We start from the raw sequence: 19,971 nt of genomic DNA on the forward strand, positions 1-19,971 counted from the left end.
TCCAAGAATTTAGATTTTTTTTTTAGTCCCTAAAATTTAAAAATATTTTTTTTTTATTTTCTGAATTTTGACATTATTTTTTTTACTTCTAACAATAAATTGATACTTTATGATGAGTTTTAATATTTTGTAACGGACTTTATAGTACTTTCATTTTTAAAATATAAATTTAAGTGATTCAAATAATTAAAGTTAAAAATTGTCATAAATTATTAATTTATTATGTTAGAGACAAAAAAATAATTTGCAAAAATCATAAAAAAAATGATTTTAAATTTTAGGAATTAAAAGTAATACACATTTCAAATCTAGAGACTAAAACAACAATTAAGCATTGTTGAAAACCAATTTTGATATTAAAGACTAATTTTTATATTTATTTCAAAACTTCTTGAAATTAATTTGACAAAAAAATGGATTGATTTTCTATATTAAATCATAATGGTGATTTATTTTGAAAGTAAAATTGTATTTCAAGTCTCCTTATTTGTTTTTAATTTCGACTTTGGTCTCCTTAGTTGTTTTCAATTTCAATTTTAGTTTTACTAGTTGTTTTGAATTTCAATTTTGCTTCCCCTTTAAAATTATTGACAAATTTTATCCTCGTATTTTATCCCATCATGCAATCTTGGCTTCCTAAACTTGAAATCCTAAATCTCAAAAACCCCACCCCCAATCTTAAACCCTCAACTTTAAACCCTCAACCCTAAGCCCAAACCACAAACCCTACACCTTAAACCCCCAACCACAAACCCCAAATCCCAAACCCTAAATCCCCCACCCTTAACCCCAAACCCTAAACCATCAACTCTTAACCCTACACTCCAAATCCCAAACCCTCAACCCTAAACCACAAAACTTAAACCCTAAATCCCAAAACTCAAACCCTAATCCCTCACCCCAAACCCTAAAACCCCAAATCATAAATGGGTGGAAAGGTTTATCATTTTCGCTACCAATTGATCTTGGAACATGATTAAAATGAACATCAATGATAAATCCTTCCACCTTTTTCCTTATGTTATATAGCTTTTTCTTATATTGAATAAGCCATGGTATTTCTCATCTCTTAGCTTCTTCCTTAATTGATGTCTACTCACATTAAGTAAACTGCCATAAGGGTATTGATCATCCCGTTATAGTAATAATTGGATTTATTGTCTACATGAAATTCTTTATATTCTCATCTAATGATAAGTCATTGACATTATTTGAAATGTAAGATTTCTTAGATAATGATTCTAATTTATCAAATTTATTTGCTCATAAAAAATCAAATTTATTAATATTTTAAAATTGCATACATTAGTAATAATATTAAAGGCGTGATACTAATACTAAGTCAAAATTAGATCCAATAGAACATTGTTAACTTTGCATAATGTAGGACAATGGCATAAAAGCAAAAGGATCCGCCCAATAATTTTGACTAGAATGTTTATATGTCTTGTACTAGAGATTGACGTAATAAATTATTCATCCAAACAAAAAGTTAATTAGTTAAGTTGGTATTTCTCTCAAGTTGTTGGGTATATGCTCTCTTCCCTTCCCAAGCAGAGAAAGGTCTAATATTAGAATTTCCTTGTGTATTCTCACTTACCAAGAAGGATCTTTCATAAGATGAAGGATCATTCAAATGAGAATAACAACTCGAGAGAAAGGAGAAATTAAAATATCAAATTTGTTTACGCACAAGGTAATCTCTTTTAAATTTTGCTAATGGAGACCAGACAACTATCAGAATTTTAACGAGTATTATATTTGCTAAAGGTTCTATTGCACAAAGACTTGTTAAATGTAAAATAGGTTTTTGGATACAAAAATAGTTTTGAATGATTGCTTCAAATTATATATAATAATTGATGATTCTAGCGTTTTTAAAAATATTACTTGAAGTAGCATTTTTTAAAATACAAGTTTTTAGCTTCTAATTTTTTTATATTTTATTTTACTTTTATCATTGATATATTTATTCATTTTTATTATTATCTTTTTAAAATAAATCATGATTTTATTATTTTTCTATTATTTTATAATTTTCAACTACTTTAACATTTAGTTTTATTGAACATTTTTAATTTAATAAGTTAGTTTTTCCGTTATTAACTAATTTTTCAACTTCTAACTAACTTTTCATCTAATTTTATTGAACATAGCTTATACTTGTTAAATTAATTTGATATTGATTTACTTAGATTTGATTTTCAGTTAAATTTGTACATCATCAATTTTTGATAAATTTAAGAATATTATAGTATATTTGATTGAGTGAAAACAAAATAAAGAAAAAAAAAACATATATTCGGGTTTTTGTTTCTTTCTTTCTGTTAGTTGAAGAATGAGTGGAAGAAAAAAAAGAAAAAAAATATTTTTATAAACAAAAAGTTCATTTTTTTCTTCTTTTGTTTCTCCTTCAATTTGAATTTCCAACTTTTCTCTTCCTTATATTTAAATTTTTCTATCCAACCAAATATAGATAGCATTAGGGTTGAATTTAAATATTAATCTAATAAAAATTTAACACTTTGTAAAAGACAAATATAACCTGAACTAATAAAAGACAAATAATTATCTATTTGCGAGAAACATGCTTATAGAATTGGTGCGGCATTTCCGAACAATTTCATGACAGGGAAGGCACACAAATATCAGAGTTTGGCAGATGTCTATTAATTAAGGTGAACACTTTGGAAGCTAAAGTTGGTCATCCATAATTTTCGGTTTCAAAATGCGCATTTAATTTTGAAAGTGATGCGTGTAATACAATGGATATATAGAATTTCTAACTATGTGAAACAAGACTCTTATTTGGGACAAAAGATTATTACATCAAAGTTTGATAGATTTGACTATGGTTGCCATGGATGGGGATGCAATTAGATTGTCTTGTTTATTATGCTTGCGTGTTAGAATAAGACACGGCTAGAAGAACCTCCCCATGTAATACTCACGTTATAGTATAATCTTTTCAAAAGTAAAGGTATATTCATTGTTTTGAATAGATGAATTTTTAAAATAAATTTGAGTATTTTTTTTTTAAAAAAGTTCTTAATTTTGAGTGAGAGATTTTCTGAACTAAAATAAAAGAGTTGAGAGACCAAGGAAATGGATGAGCATAAAAGCACAAAGACATACGTACGTTAGCTATCAACTGATTTCAAGCTTCAACCATATTAGTTTCATGATTTGAATGCAATACTTCTCAAATAAAAAACAATAAAAATGATTAGGCTACGACGTGTTACCATCCTACGTAGCGTAATTAATACTGCTTACGTGACTAAGATAGTTCTTTGATTAATTTCTGTTGTCAAAGAAATGGAAGAAGGCTACGGGAAAGGGAAAGTATCCAAGTGGGCTCGCTGTTGTTAACCATTCAGATTATTACTGATATTATACTCGGTTTAATAAAAGCGCTCTATGAATGATTATAGTCAAGAAAGTGACTTCATTATTGTTAAAAAGTAATTTTTTACTGGTGCTTCTACTATAATTAATTTGCATTTGCCTACACATATACTATGTTTCTTTTTTCCTTTTTTGCAATTATAATTAAATTGACAGTGATGAACGGATCTTATATATGTGTAATAATATTATTTGTTTTCAGTCATTTCTTTCTTTACCCATCTATATGTGATACTCCCCTCTTCTTAGATAGCATATTGTCATCTAGTATAGGGGATTGCTTCCTTTCATGGACACCAACAAAGAGATAATATGAAGCTTCTCTTTTCTAGTTACTAGTTACATTGCGAGAAATTTAATTGTTTTTATGTTTATGTTTTGTTTGGTACCATAGCAATGTCAAATCTTTCCCCACTATGTTTTCAAACAAAGTTTTCAAAAAGAATAATGAATACTATAACCCAAGTGGAATATTTATATAATGAAAATGGGGAACAAATGAGATAAGAAGATCCACTAGGAGTCGACGTTCCTATTGAATCAAATTTAAAAAAACACACACACACAAAAGCATAGAAAACTTTCCTGCATTTGGCCTGTGTAAACAAAAGAGATAAGGTTCATGTATTGTGTATGTGGAAGCAAATAATTCCTAATTAAGAACAATGTTCAAACATTACTTTCACGCGCCTTTGAACATTGTTATTTTTTCATGAGCTTTCAAACATTAATCCTATACGTGAGGTTAAGTGGGTTTTTATAGAAACATTTTAAGGAGATGAAAATTAAAAAAAAAAATAACTTTTTCATAAGTTAAAATTAATTCTTCATTAGTTAATTTGTAAATGTTTCTCATTTGTTAGAAAAATTATATGAAAGAGCTATAAATTAAGTAATGGTTAGTTAATGAAAAATTAATTTTAAATAATGCATGTTTGATTTTTCTTAACTAAAGTCTAAAGTTTAAATCTTGTATATAGGAAAAAAATTGTATTAAGATTGCTACAGAATTATATTGTGAAATAAAAACACTTTCTATAAAGGGTATCTAACTATCTATGCATGTTCTAGAAATTTTTTAAAAAATGCATAATCATCTGTTGAGATATTTGTATTTCAATTTTTATTTTCTAACGAATATGATAGAAAACTTGTTGAGTAGCTATAAAATAAAAATACTTTTAAATTACAACATTTAATTAATTTTAAATTTAAAAAAGAGTTATTTTATTAATAGTTTTCCATTTTAAATTGCAAATGAGTATTAAAAGATTCATTAATATTTGTCTTAAGTTATGCTTGTTTGGGTGCGGGCAACAACGAGGACAAAGCTGAATTCAAACTTCTAATAATATTCATTCAATTATTCAAAGATTACATCTATACGGAAGAAATATGTCAGTGACACGGCAACAATGAGACCCACAAAGTCATTATTATTGTTATTTTGTTACATACACTGGTATTAATATATTATTATTGAAAGTCTAACCCTGCTTTGGCTAGGATCTTAGCAATTTGAGCAGCATTCTTGCCTTTGATTTTGTTGTGTTACTACACTGACTCTGCAGAAGCAACAGCAACCGAGTCAAAACTCCACTCTCAATGGCTTCCTCTCTTGCACGCTCAAATTCACCACAAACAGTTAAAAGCACTTCAACAGCACTCTCACTGCACTTTTGATCAGATACCCTGAAAACCATATTCACCAAAGTTTGAACACCATTAGGGTGATTCACCAATGCCTCTTTAGCACTTCTCAGCCCCATAAGTTTCTCTACTATTCTCATTGCCACTGGTGCCATGTTTCTTCTTTCTGATGATGTAATGTATCTCATAATTTCTTCTATTGCTCCTCCTCTCACCAAACTCTCTCTGTTGGACTGCAACGAACATAGTGCTGACATGGCTTTAATTGCATCCCCAGAAACCTCGTAATTTTGGTTAACAACTTGAACAATCTCGTGCACTAGTTCGTTAGTTTTTCCAAGAGTAGAACATAAATCTTCTGTCTCAGATGATGATGATGATGCTGACTCTATAACACGGCACAAGCTAGTCTTAACGGAGTTAGTACCCTTTTCAAATAGTAGCACAAACGTCGCTAATTTAGACCCATCTTTGATCATATTTAGAGGCTCCAAACTACCAAGTGGTAGCAATTTTTTAATGCAACAAAGTGCAAGCTCTATGAAGTTCATGTCATTTTCTGGTGACACTTGAGTTCCAAAAACTAGTTCCAAAAGCAGTGGTAGGAAATCCAATTGGAGGAAGCATGATTTGTTGAAGGAGCAATACTCATCAGATAAGACACTGATTTTCCTAAGTGCTTGGAGCTTGTTTTCTAAGCTGCTTTCATAGGATTCAAGGTTGAGTTTCAGAGAAGCTAAGGATTCAATAGTTGAAGCTTCAGGGTTAGCAGGGTCGAATTGGGGATCAAGTTGAAGCCACTGATCGATCAAGTGGCGGAGAGTGTGGTTGGGAACAATGGATGGATCATGAAGCTTTTGCATTGTGACAGGACATGTGAGGTTACCCTGAGCAAGCCATTTTTCTATGTTTGATCTGTCGTAGGTTTGGCCAGTGCATAAAGTTACAGGATCTTCAAACAAGTCTAAACTGATGGGGCATCTAAATAAATGGGGAATGGCGTTTTGAGATTCGTTCATAACTGAAGATTTCCCGAGAACAAAAGAAGCAAAAAATAGTTGTTAGAACTTCAAAGTGACAAAGAAATCAAAGTGGGTTCTCAAATATGGTGAGGCTTTAATTTAGAATGGAAGACATGCATTTTTTAAAGAAGGTGGAAAGATGGTGTTAGAAAGTGGCATACTTTTTTGTTTCCTCTTTTAGCTTCTAAAAGCCTTGAGAGAGAGAAGAAGGATGAGAAAGAGGCAGATGCAAGAAGCTTGGAAGTGGTGACTCAATTATAATTGAGATGGATGAGAACTGAGACATGACCAGTGGAAGTGGAAGTGCAAGTGATGGATAAAGAAAAACGGAAAAGTTAGAAAGTTGTGGACTCACTCACATTAATTCCATATTTGCAGTAGCATAAAAGAGTGTGTTTTTTTTTTTCAATCATAATATTTGGCTTTTCCGAAAGATTCTAAAGTATTTTTTTATAAGTTTTGATTCTTTAAGTTAAGTTTGAGAGTAATCTTTAATTTATAATTTAATTACACTTAAATTTTTGGTTTCTCTAATAATATATTTTACGATAAACAAACTTAAATTTTTTTTCACAAACATGTGTTGTTAATTGAAGACACTCTTATGCTTACAACCAAAGGAGTAGAGTAGTGGGAGGAAGGGAAATTTCTGTAGGTATGCAATTCTTGGCTATTGACAGGACAGTGTGGAGAAAGGGAAAGCACAAAATTACAAATATTTTGATGACAAAAACAGAAAGGAACAGGCAGAGACACTGCGGCCAAAAAATAGATAAATCTTCTTCTAGTGAAAGAAATCAAGAAAGTGGAATGGCAACTAATATTATAGAGTAATGGTGAGCATGGGCCCCACCGCAGGGATCTTCTTTATCAATCCAGTCAAACCAAAACACTCTTTTGCTTTTGTCCAGTCAAACTGGGCAACCAAGAGTCAAAAATATCGTTAATACCTTTGAAGTTTGAATCCACCAATGGTGCCAAGCTGAAATCCACCTATATACTTACAAACTAAGAAAATTGTGGCCTTCGTGTTTTCTTGCTTTTATGGTGCATTGTTTTTTTTTTTTTATCTTTTCATTTGAGTTTTAAAATTAATTCTTGTATTTAAATGTATACTCATACAAGTAATTACTTAAATATATAATAAAAACCAAAGCATTATTTCATATCCTTACCATAAAAATGAAGTTTTTGGATAGCTAACCAAAGATATTCCACAACACAATTATGTAGATGAAGATATTGTAATAAAGAATTAAAAAAAGATGGAGATGATTAAAATTTTGAAAGTTGTTACCTAAAGTTACAGCATATAAATATAAAATATAAATTTTGAATAAAAAATTCTGTAAATTTTGTATTTCATTCTAAAGTTAATATATTAAATAACATTAATATGAAGTAATACTTAAACTCTTTCAATAATTTTTATTGATTTTTGCAACAACAAAAAAAATATACTGAAATCTGAACTCATTCAACTAGTAGTTACAGTCTCACAATGCACCTTTTTGTAGATACCCACTAATAACTTGAGTCTGATTCATACTATTATCTCAATTATAATTTACTTAATCCTACGTAATTTTGATTTCTTTTTTGTTTTGTTTTTTTATGAAGAAAGGTTTAGGTGAATTTAGTTTTGGAAGCTCACCAGAACGAACACATGCATCAGGTCTCATTAAGGCACTTAAAGATCGTCCATTAACAATAGGGTTCAAACTTATTCTTATGAAATATATCAATTAAATCAATGTTTATTGATATTTTTTTTATTTTTCTTAAAGCATAAGGACTGTCTGATTCGTTTTTTTTTTTTGGCATATTGTGTGACTACTAATATAATCAAAGGAAATAATCATATAAAATATCAAATATTTTTTTAAAATATCAGTGTATATTTTTTAATTTATTAGGAGATATTCAGAATTTCTTATTTGACATTTAATTAATCTTTCTCCTATTAGGTCGATTCATTTTGAAGTAACTTTATGCTAAAGTTAGAGATCGGATTGCATTCGCTAGTTAAAGGTTTAAAACTTTCTGCACTCTTATTATTTTATTTTTTTACATTTTTATTATTTATTTTTCTATTTTTAGTGGATTTCAGAAAGTTTATTTTAAAATACAATAATTTACATTGTCAAATGGACTTTCCAAATTCAATGAAAAATGCAGAAACAACAGTGAAAATATTGAAAACAACGCCTGCTTAAAGGAATAAAATATCAAGCTATGCTGACAACTTTTGATAAATATCAAATGTTTTGAAGTTCTAGAAACACCCCAAATATCCAGCTATCCTTGGGTAGCAGCATTAACCCAATAGTAATGTTTCAACTTCATAGAGATTCCAATTACCTACAGTACACTCAAAAAATTATGCATTTACACACTCAGCTAAGGACAATACGGCTAAGGTTTCGTTCTTATAAGTAAGAAAAAATAGAATTTGATTTGAATCATATGTTCCATTTTCATTCAATAACTCCGATTTATGTCTCACAAAATTACAAAAGTGGGTATTAAAATTTGAGATCTGAATTTTTTTAATTTGACTTTTTATTTTAAAAGAAAAATAAAAATTTAATTATTTATAGAACATGATCTATACATACACAGTAAATAATACATTTAATAAATTTTTATTCAATTATTCAGATATTTTACTTTTTATCTAAAATAAATTATTCACTTTTAAGCATTCATTAATGGAATTAGTCTAAAAAAAGATTAGTCTCCTTTAAAATAATGAATCAAGCATAAAATTTCTAACTACTCTAATATTGAGGAGTGAACATCTCAAATTTAAAGTTTATAAGATTAAATATTTACACTTGGATACCACTTAACCCAATAAGCCTAACATCAATCCATAGAATAGATTTTGAATTTGAGTTTAATTCAATTTTATAAAATTAATTATAAAGTATCGGTAGTTTTTTCACTAGTATTTTAACTTGTCCATCTAGTTGACATGAAATCTTTAATACTAGGCACATTTAGAAGTGTATAAACATGCAAAGAATATCTGAGAAAAAATATATGTTTGAATATATATATATATATATATATATATGTTTGTACTGAATTTAGCATATTATACAACTTGCTTGGTTATAGTATTTTCTTTAAAATGATAGTAAATATACGCTATTTCAAGCATACTTGATTCGAAGGCAAGATAAAGGTTTATTAAATTATAGTTAGTTTTTAAAATTTTTTTTATTAATTAAAAATTTTATTTGATAAATATTTTTTTAATAATTTTAAAATTTTCAATTATTAATTAACTTTTCAATTTTTTAGCTTTGGAGCTAGTTTTACTTTATCATAAACATAATTTTCTAACATTGTAGTTGACTGGTTGTAGCTTTTCGGCAGTGATCTTCATGTGTGTGTGACCACGAAGCTAAATAATTGGTTTAGAAAAAAAATATACACATACATATAAAGAATTTATATCCTTATTCGGTCTTTTCAGATAAGTTGAATCAAATAATAGTAATTTTAACGATGATACAAAATCCGGGACCACAAAATCAAAGAAAAAGGATATGACTACCGCTTCTTAATTATTTTTTCCTTAAAAAAATTATTATCTATTTACCGCATTTTCCGGCATCTAATTTATAATCCACGTACCTATCACGTGAATAGGTTAAGAAAACTAACTTCATTAGTTAATGTTCCCTTGATAACAGGTAAGTTTGACAACAATAAGAAAATTTAATTTTCCAAGGACAGACTGTTTCCGGATCATTTGAATTACCTTTTTTTTGTATGAAACTTTTAATGAATAAAATTTATATAACATCTTATAAGGTGTTCTGTCAAAAAAAAAAAATCTTGATGAAGAGAGAAATTTACAGGTGTTGAAGCCGGTTTTGATTCGTGGGACCAGCTTGTTTAACCTTTTTTTTTTAATGGATCAAAACAATATTATTAACCTTTGAATTTATTTTGGTCTGTCCTATTTTAATACGTAAGAAAAACAAGGTAGGGTGAGCCCATCCGTCCTACCAATAGTTTTTTTATTTAAGTAAAAGAGATAAAAAAAAAAACTAGTATAAGATTTCAAATTCGGTTTCATTTTAGTAAGAAAGTGATGATGTGCTTAGAATAGAATATTTTAAGCTAAGAAGTCATTTTATTTAATCATTATTTTAATTTTTTATATATAATTTTTTCATTTTCCATTTTGTATATATATATATAGTTTTTAACTGGTAAGTTTTTTAATTCATCCTTAAACAAACTATATTTTTTCAGTTCACATTGGCTTGATTCTCCCAATTTAATTTGTCAGCATAGATTCACTTGTTAAAACTTTGAATATGTTAATCCACTAGTATAGAATCATTTCAGTAAATGAGTGATTTATGAGTCTTGAATATGTTAAATTCATGAAGTGAGAAATAATTCTATTATTTCAATTAAAATTTTCTTCATAAAATAATAATTGAGATCTATATAAAGAAAAGATTGACTAAGAAAAGATAAGCGGCTAACAAACTTGTTTAAAATGATTAGTCTTGTATTAATCATCGATAAGTTATCTTATCAAATACTTTACTTAGTGAATATGTCAATTGATAAGCTCATATTTTTAAGTGGGCTTGCTTCCCCGATTTTAATTTGTCATCATAAATTCACTTGTTAAAACTTTGAATATGTCAATCAACTAGTATATAATTATTTTAGTTAAATGAGTGATTTATGAGTTTTGAATATGTTAAATTCATGAAGTGAGAAATAATCTATTAAATCAATCAAAATTACCTTCATAAAATAATAATTGAGATATATATAAAAGAAAAGATTCACTAAGAAAAGATGAGTGGATAGTAAACTTGTTTAAAACAATTAATCTTGTATTAGCCATAGATAAATTATCAAATACTTTACACAATTAAATTCTACCATGGTGTAACTTTTTCATCAATAAGTTTTAAATTGAGACTCTATTTGTGAAAAGTATTAAATATTACTTATGTTTTAGATGCACCTTTTCTTTTATTTAATGTTTTAGTTAAATATTATGATATTTATTTACAAATTATATATATCACAAAGAGATACTGAAAACCCAGGAGAGAAAAAGTCCATTTTGACCAAAAGAGAAAAGAAGAGAAAGCCATAAGCCCATAAGCTACTGGCCACTATGTGCTCATAAGCCCATACGCTACTGGCCCCACTATGTTCTGATTTGGTTGTCTAGTGATTTAATAATAATAATGTATTGCTATTAGTGGTTTAATAATAACGTATAAATATCTAGCTGCGTGGGTTGTTTCATCTCAAACCCTCCTATAATTCTATATTGATATTAGTGGTTTAATGATTTGTTCCAATGGATCTGATCAACGTGATGCATCTATGAAGTCAAGGGAAGCCACGGTTTGACTTTCTGATACAAAAGTTAGTCAATTCAATTTTCAAAAAAAATGTTGGAGCAAATTAATATGGAGCTATTATTGTTGTTATTGAGTTACTTTAAAAATATTTTTAGTAATTTCTCTCTTTTTGAGCTTTCAACCGAGGATGTTCTATGGAGCACCATACTTGATTACCACTTCCCCTTTTATTATAGCTATTAATTTTGATTTTCCTTAATAACTATTTAAATGTGGACTTACTTTTTGTTTTAATTTTTTTTCTTTCTTTATATATATATATATATTTTTTTTTTTCATTTTAGTTATTCTATTAATTAATTGATAACGTGACTAACATAAACTCAGTACTATATGGCTGAAATATATATGCTGTCATGTTTCAGGTTGGTTTAATTTGTGATATTTATCATGTCGTGCATTCACATTGTATTCCATGACCACAATTAGAGATAAAAGCACAATTAAACAATATTACATTAATCTTTTCAGAAATATAAATGCCGGCTGGGAAAAGTGATCAAAAGTTAGAACCTCCGAGAGGTTTATTGCCAATTATTTATGGCGCATGAGAAGAGAAGTCAACTAATTCTAAGAAACAAAATCATATTAATTTTAATTGTTGATGATACAATTGAGAGAAAGAAAGAGAGCACTCTAAGCCCTCTGTTTCTGTATAAATATCCAGTCATCAGCCACTTATCACAAAATGCAATTGCAAATGATGCTTCAGGTTTCACAGAACAGCATTTCCAGGAAGTTGAAAAATTAAAAAGGCGTTGCAAAGAATGCATAAGGTGTGACTTGACTTCTCTTCCGTGTAACCATGATGGATAAGCCCAAAATCTTGATCAAGAAGAGTCTACAAAAAGAAAAACAGATTGCTCTGCATCCACTGTCACAGAGAAAACCTTGTGTCACACCTTCAAATGCTACCGGTTTGTACACCCTACCCTTACTTCAACCTTCTTTCAAATTCTTGGCCATAAATTCGACCCCCTCATCGCCTAGAGCTTTACCAATGAAGAAAGTAACTAAGAGCTTTCAACCATCATCAAGTGAGGTTAGAAACATTTCCTACAACTACAAGCTACAAGAAATTATTCCAAAAACTGACAGGGTTAAGGAAGAGGGATTCAAATGCAGTGCACTTTTTTGCATGCATCTTCCAGGATTTGGTAAAACAAAGCCAGTTAAAGAAAGAAAAGCAGAAACCCAAATGCATGCTTCAGTGAACCCTGTGTTATCAAAGCCAAATTCTTCTTCGCAAAAATTTGAACGTAGTTCCCTGCTTTCACAAGCAAGAATTCATGAAAATGAAGGAGATAACTCTGTTAGTTCCTACTTTGATCTGCCATCTGAGTTGTTTAAATTCAGCAGCCATAATGCATAATACCTGGTTACGTACGCCAGAGACAAGGAAACTAACGTCTTTTTAGAAGCACAGGGCGCATATTGAGTGTACTGTATATATATTGAAGATAACTCTTTCAAAAATCAATACTTTTGTTAAGTTTTATCAATGTTATATGCAGTTGTTTCTGCGTGTGCTACGTGGATGCTAACTCGTTATATGGTGTACCTTGTTTGATATAAGATCTATATAAATATACAAATTGATCGCATAAAGCCTAAATTCATGCCCAAACTACATAGTGCAGTCTGAATCTCTGGCTATATATGATACTGTCTCCACAAAGTTTGATATATGCAAATGCAACTAGGAGTCATGCTTTATCTTCATCTAAACAAAATGACTTCACTTTTGAGAGTTAGTGTGGTCTTAATTGGATCGCGCATCTGATAGATAAGTCACTAATTTCACTGGAAAATGCACTGTAATTAACTTACTTAGGCGTATGCATTAACATTGTCAACACATTTTTAAGACTGAAGAACAGTTTATAAATTACAATATCCTTATTCTTTCTTAATAGGGATGATACAGCAAAAAATAAAACCGTGAACAGGTTCCATCAAATCGGACCTAAAAAAAAGCATAAATATCATAAAAAATAGGATTTGGACCGTTACAAATATGCCTAAGTACCCCTGTTCGGCATTTTTTTAAAAATATGTGTGAGTCGCCTAAGACATTCAAGGGGTGATATTTTTCATGTTTGCACGTCAAGGAACTCATAAAAAATAAAACCGTGAAACGGTTCCATCGAATCGGACATAAAAAAACACAAAAATCATAAAAAAAAATAGGATTTGGACTGTTACAAATATGCGTAAGTACCCCTGTTCGGAATTTTTTTAAAACTTATGTCCGAATCGCCTAAGACATTCGAGGGGCGCTATTTCTCATGTTTTCATGTCAAGGAACTCAAGAAAAATAAAAAACCGTGAACCGGTTCCATCGAATTGGAACTAAAAAAAACACAAAAATCATGAAAAATAGGATTTGGACTATTACAAATATGCCTAAGTATCCCTGTTTGGCATTTTTTTAAAATTATGTGTGAGTCGCCTAAGACATTCAAGGGGCTCTATTTCTCATGTTTGCACGTCAGAGAACTCAAAAAAAAAAATAAAACCATGAATCGGTTCCATCGAATCGGTCCTAAAAAAAAAGCACAAATATCATAAAAAATAGGATTTGGACCGTGAACCGGTTCGATGGAACCGTTTCATGATATTATTTTTTTTTGGTTCTTTGACATGCAAACAATATAAATAGTGCCCCTCAAATGTCTTACGTGACTCACATTTAATTTTTAAAAAACACTGAATAGGGGTACTTAGCCATACTTTTAACGGTCCAATTCCTATTTTTTTTTTTAAATTTTTTGTGCTTTTTTTTTGTCCGATTCGATGGAACCGGTTCATGTTATTATTTTTTTGCGTTCTTTGACGTGCATACAATATAAATAGAGCTCCTCGAATGTCTTGGGCGACTCGCACATAATTTTTAAAAAATGTCAAACACGGGTACTTAGTCATACTTTCAACGGTCCAAATCCTATTTTTTTTTAATTTTTTGTGCTTTTTTTTGTACGATTCAATGGAACCGGTTCATGATATTTTTTTTTTTTTGTTCTTTGACGTGCAAACAATAGAAATAGTGCCCCTCGAATGTCTTAGGCAACTTCCACATAATTTTAAAAAAACGCCGAACACGGGTACTTAGCCATACTCTTAACGGTCCAAATCCTATTTTTTTTCAATATTTTGTGCTTTTTTTTGTCCGATTCGATGGAACCGGTTCATGATATTATTATTTTTGGGTTCTTTGACGTGCAAGCAATAGAAATAGTGCCCCTCGAATATCTTAGGCAACTCGCACATAATTTTTAAAAAAATGCCGAAAAAGGGTACTTAGCCATACTTTTAACAGTCCAAATCCTATTTTTTTTAATATTTTGTGTTTTTTTGTCCGGTTCGATGGAACCGGTTTACGATATTATTTCTTTTGGGTTCTTTGACGTGCAAACAATAGAAATAGTGCCCTTCGATTGTTTTAGGCGACTCGCACATAATTTTTAAAAAACGCAGAACACAGGTACTTAGGCATACTTTTCACGATCCAAATCCTATTTTTTTTAATTTTTTGTGCTTTCTTTTTTTCCGATTCGATGGAACTGGTTCACGATATTATTTTTTTTGGGTTCTTTGATGTGCAAACAATAGAAATAGCGCCCCTCAAATGTCTTAGGCAACTCACACATAATTTTTAAAAAACACCGAACAGGGGTACTTAATCATACTTTTAACGGTCCAATTCATATTTTTTTTTAATTTTTTGTGCTTTTTTTTGGTCCGATTCGATGGAATCGGTTCACGCTATTATTTTTTTTTTTGCGTTCTTTCACGTGCATACAATAGAAATAGCACCCCTCGAATGTCTTAGGCGACTCACACATAATTTTTAAAAAACGCCGAACATGGGTACTTAGCCATACTTTTAAGGGTCAAATTCCTATTTTTTTTTTATTTTTTGTGCTTTTTAGTTCTAGGTGTAATTAGATTTTATTTTCAGCAATTGATTATGTCATTCACAAACAGTATACAGAAAATTAAATAATGAAACAAATATTTAACAAAATATGTATTACCAAAATAATGTAACACTAACAATAATGTTATCAAATACAAAAATAATACACATCATATCAAAAGCTAATCTATGCGTTGTCTATGTCACGCCCTAAGACTTCCATCAGAGGCCTTTCCCTTAGCGAGCCACAGGCAATCTTCCATGATCTCATGTAACTTTGTTCCTGCAGTCACCATCCTAAGGTTGAGCACACGCTCCAACCTTTCTACGATTGCTTCGCAACCTTCACAAGAAACCTGTCACAGTCATAAAAACACAGTGATTACAAAATATTAAATAAAAAACAAATTACAAACCACTTAACCAAACTAAAATACCACTGAATGTCTGGGAGATCAGCTGCAATTGGAACCTCCGGGACATGTGGCTCGACGTATGCTTCCACATCTAGGGCAGCTGGTTGTCTGGGCTCATCGCCTTCGTGAGTTGGCGTGACAAACGGGTGAGATATCTGGAAATACCACTCCATGTAGTCCATTGATACCTGCCCGGGGACAACACAAATCTCACCCGCGGGTGCTAAATGGTCCCCGAAATGCATCCACCTCTCGTCTATCTCGTCATACGACAAAGAAGCAGTAACCGGCGGTGGAGGGATGGTCTGGATGTACCCGAACTGTCGTAGCACCCGCTCTGGTCGGACGTAAACCACAACATGACCCCATCTGAGCTGCCCATGGTAGCATGAAATAAGCTTGAAGCCCCTAACTGCCTGGTGCTCACTATAGGGCAACCAGGAAACGTCTGTGATCGTCAGAGCATCTAAACGTGCCCTGTATGGCGCTCCCTTGATCCCATTCATGTGCGCCTTTGTTGTAAGCCACCTCTAGGCACGTGGGGTAGTCTCAGCGTACGCATCATCAATGACGCACTGATGAACACTGCGAAAGTGCTCATATATCCAGCACTACACAAATAAAGTGAACATAACATAAAAAAACCTTTAAAATTCATTTTCCAACTTAAACCTGATTATGAAATTTAAAATTTACCTGTAAGAGCGTCAAGTACCCACCCATTTATCGTGTGGGGGTCTGTGAAGCTTCATTTAGCTGGTCATACATGTGAACCAGCGCGGCAACTCCCCAGGCATAGCCCGCAGACTGACTCGGGTCTCGAAACGCCTTCAGATGCACCACATGAAAATGGGTTGCACTCTTATTAGCAAAAAGAGCACAACCCACCAGGTGGAGAAGGCAAGCATGCGCCACTACAATCCAACGTTGGGCCTGGCATCTACTCTCAATCTCTCATACACCTCACGAAGCTATGACAGTCGTATGTAAGCCCCATGAGCACGTACGGTCTCAGCTCGAGCCTCCTTGCCGGATACCTCTAGAAGCTCCGTTAACAGCAAGACCACCTCGTCCACGCCCAGAGGCTCAAACCTGTGTAATGCCCCTGTGATAGGAAGATGGAGGAGACACGCCACATCGTCCAGTGTGATCGTCAACTCCCCCACTGGAAGGTGGAAGGTGCTGGTCTTCCTATGTCACCTCTCCGCAAATGCGGATATCAGTCCAGGATCGCCGGTGACCATAGAACACCCGATCAATGGACTTAATCTGGTGCCGGCAACAAGGTCTTCAATCTCAGGCGTTGGACTCCTAAATTTATCAACTTTCCTACCATAGGAGACCAGCTTCAACTCAGGTCGTTCCTGAGTTGAATAACACAACATAAAAGTTAATTAGACATTCATTATCACAAACAACACAACAAAAAATAAATAATTATCAACTACTAACACGTCCAGATTAAAATACCTCACCACACCAGATATTGTATGCCACATGGTCTGCAAATGATGTCAGCAATGATGTGTCATGTGGCCCACTAGGGAATCCCTCGCCATGCTCAGTAGGTGATCCCTCGGCACCATCAGCAGCTACGTCTGCAACATCTACGTTCGCAGCATCTAAGTCTGCAGTCGAAATGTCCTCATCCACATAAGGAACATCCTTTGTCACATCAAGAATATCCTCAGTCACCTGAGGAGGAACATCCTCAATCACCTGAGGAACTTTCTCAGCGACATCAACCTGAACCCGTTGCCTACGGGCAGAAGCGATAGGCCTACGATGCCGGGAAACATCAATATCATCCTCATCTCGACCCATGCCTCTGTCTGTACCACTACCTAAGGCACGAGGTCCACCTCTTGTTCTAACCATGATCTGAAAATCATGAAGAACAATGTAGTTTTTTTGGTCAAATTAACTATTCATATAATTGGTAAATAAAGTTTCTTAGTACTCATTTGGTTGAAAATTTTCTACCTAATGCAACACAAATAGGTATGTCATGCAATTTTATGTATGTTGGTTTCAGGAGAAATTCTTCTTAATTTTGGTCTAAAGTATTCCTTTGTATGTTTCAGGGAAGTAACACTTGACTATTTGAAATTATCACACAAGATGGTTAGAGGCATTGTGAAAATCTTGATAAGTAAGCTTGGGGTGTCACTAGATGACTCAAAAATTAATCTTGGGTGTGTAGTTAACATGAACTACTACCCACCATTTCCAATTCCAGAGCTCACAGTAGGTGTAGGACGCCACTCGGACTTCGGAACCATTATATTGTGTATATTCACGGTAAAGGAGATTGGGATAGTTTACAAAATGGGTCGTGTAAGACTAAAAGGGGCCCAAACCATGTGGAGATGAGGAAATGTGAAAATGACGAACAGGAGGCAACATGTAGCCATACAAAGGGGAGTGCAAATGATAACGTGACTAGGGGTACTCATAATAGGCTTGGCTCAATCACTACATTAGAGAAGCTAAGGGAGATAGTGATATGGAGGTGGTGCTATGAGTAGATTGGATAAGGCTTTGGTATGACTAGAGTGGTTACAAGCTTGGCCAAATGCAACGCAATTTGTTCCCGATAGATACATATCCAATCATTGTCCAATTATGATCAATCGTAAGAGCATTGGTTAGGGACCTCGTCCAATCAAGTGATTCTGTGACACATGCTTCAATTATGTCAACACATGTTGTTATCGTGTACAGCTGTTGGATAAATGTATTATTCATCCATGCCTTAAATTTTTAGAACCCTATCTAACATAATACTAGAGCTAGTCTTTTATAATATTAGAACATCTAGCTCAAATAGCATGGCTTCCAATCTGATTAAAGTGAGCACAAGCTTGGTTCTAGTAGTTTTAGTAGCTCTCACAGTTCAAATTTTATACTTTTCACCCATAGATCCAGTTTTGCTGGATATAAAACCTGTTACTTTACAGGTGAAAAGTTAATGGTTCTTAATTCTTATATACATGGTCTGTATGGTGTTGAAGAATTAGTATTTACTAGCTACTTTTTTTTGCTATATGTGTTTGTTTTCTTAACAGAATATCATTAAGCTTGGAGAAGGACTTTTGAAGGAGCCAGAAGATGTTGGTGTAGATAAAGAACAGATTCTCTATACAGCTACTCGAGATGGTTGGATTAAAAGATTGCGCAGGAATAATGGAAAATGGGAGAATTGGAAGCATATAGATAGTCATACTTTGCTAGTAATCGCAACAGCAAAAGAAGGTGGTCTCATTGTTTGTGATACTTCCAAGGTAAAATAAACTCTTGAACACAAGAAAAAGTGAAACTGTTTCAATAGTAGATAATGAACATATATTATGGTTTAGGATATTCAATAGCAAGAGGAGCATGCATGCATGCTCACATTTTTACTTAGAAATATGACATTCATTGCTATGGTTTGGATCTTTTACTTAGAAATATGACATTGTTATTTTCAAGGATATAGATATTTTTCGTATTTTTGGTCTATAATGATTATATACAAGGCAAGGGTTATTCTAATTATTGGACTTAACAAGTGACAATGTATTTGATACATACAAACATAGCATGTGAAAAATCTATTTGATACAACACATGTACAATCATAGCATGTGAAAAATCAAATTCCAAACAACAAAAAATAAAAAAAAAATCAAAGTTTTAAGCACTTACAGAAGAAGTTCTTCCGTATGAACGATTTTCACACCCAAACGCATATGGAAGAACGTTCTTCTGAGTTCTAAAAAACTCTTCGTCTCCTACCTCTCTCTCCCATGGATTCTCAGACCAAAAATCGATAAGTCTCCTACCCTAAAACCACCGTAAACTACATCATACTAGCAGATAAAAGGGGAGGGGAGATACGAAATACTAACCTCGACGGCAGACGCAACAAACGCACCAAAAAAACTTGAGCAACGAGCGACAATGGCAGAAGGAAGAGAAGGTTGAGTGTGCGGAAGAAGAAACGTTCATGCAGAAGAGAAGAAGATTTTCGAAATGCAGCGGAAGGAGGAAGAAGAGAAAGGTAATTGCTGGGCAATATGGCTCATTCATATAATTACTGGGTGCACCTAGCAACATCCTTGAGCTAAAGTGGGCGTTAATGCATTATATATGAG

General features: G+C 32.2%; 4 protein-coding genes across 4 annotated transcripts; 2 read left to right on the forward strand and 2 right to left on the reverse strand.

The window, feature by feature from the left end:
- Positions 1–4,740: 4,740 nt before the first annotated feature.
- LOC100805322 (U-box domain-containing protein 25) lies at positions 4,741–7,106 on the reverse strand. The gene has a single exon (XM_003531950.5). The coding sequence runs from the start codon at positions 6,075–6,077 to the stop codon at positions 4,911–4,913; it is 1,167 nt and encodes a 388-aa protein (XP_003531998.1). The 5' UTR covers positions 6,078–7,106; the 3' UTR covers positions 4,741–4,910.
- A 5,098-nt stretch (positions 7,107–12,204) lies between these two features.
- On the forward strand, positions 12,205–13,102 carry LOC102665371 (uncharacterized). Its single transcript, XM_006586254.3, has one exon. The coding sequence runs from the start codon at positions 12,303–12,305 to the stop codon at positions 12,867–12,869; it is 567 nt and encodes a 188-aa protein (XP_006586317.1). The 5' UTR covers positions 12,205–12,302; the 3' UTR covers positions 12,870–13,102.
- Positions 13,103–15,420: 2,318 nt separating this feature from the next.
- Positions 15,421–16,338, reverse strand: LOC121175259 (serine/threonine-protein phosphatase 7 long form homolog). The gene is made up of 2 exons (XM_041017838.1): positions 15,854–16,338; positions 15,421–15,772 (listed from the first exon to the last, which is right to left on the reverse strand). The coding sequence occupies exons 1-2, from the start codon at positions 16,336–16,338 to the stop codon at positions 15,742–15,744; spliced, it is 516 nt and encodes a 171-aa protein (XP_040873772.1). The 3' UTR covers positions 15,421–15,741.
- Positions 16,339–18,603: 2,265 nt separating this feature from the next.
- LOC121175263 (uncharacterized) lies at positions 18,604–19,188 on the forward strand. Its single transcript, XM_041017854.1, has 2 exons — positions 18,604–18,792; positions 18,901–19,188. Exons 1-2 carry the CDS (start codon positions 18,664–18,666, stop codon positions 19,123–19,125), a joined length of 354 nt encoding a protein of 117 aa, XP_040873788.1. The 5' UTR covers positions 18,604–18,663; the 3' UTR covers positions 19,126–19,188.
- The last annotated feature ends 783 nt before the right edge of the window (positions 19,189–19,971 follow it).

The sequence above is a fragment of the Glycine max genome, chromosome 8 (genome assembly GCF_000004515.6).
Source record: "Glycine max cultivar Williams 82 chromosome 8, Glycine_max_v4.0, whole genome shotgun sequence".
Lineage (NCBI taxonomy): Eukaryota > Viridiplantae > Streptophyta > Magnoliopsida > Fabales > Fabaceae > Glycine > Glycine max.

Coding starts and splice junctions, on each gene's coding strand:
- LOC100805322 (XM_003531950.5), bottom strand. CDS start 6,077: ATGAACGAATCTCAAAACGCCATTCCCCATTTATTTAGATGCCCCATC.
- LOC102665371 (XM_006586254.3), top strand. CDS start 12,303: ATGATGGATAAGCCCAAAATCTTGATCAAGAAGAGTCTACAAAAAGAA.
- LOC121175263 (XM_041017854.1), top strand. CDS start 18,664: ATGGCTTCCAATCTGATTAAAGTGAGCACAAGCTTGGTTCTAGTAGTT. Junction 18,793..18,900: donor TAAAACCTGTTACTTTACAG/GTGAAAAGTTAA, acceptor TTTTCTTAACAG/AATATCATTAAGCTTGGAGA.
- LOC121175259 (XM_041017838.1), bottom strand. CDS start 16,338: ATGAATGGGATCAAGGGAGCGCCATACAGGGCACGTTTAGATGCTCTG. Junction 15,773..15,853: donor GATCTCCCAGACATTCAGTG/GTATTTTAGTTT, acceptor TGACTGTGACAG/GTTTCTTGTGAAGGTTGCGA.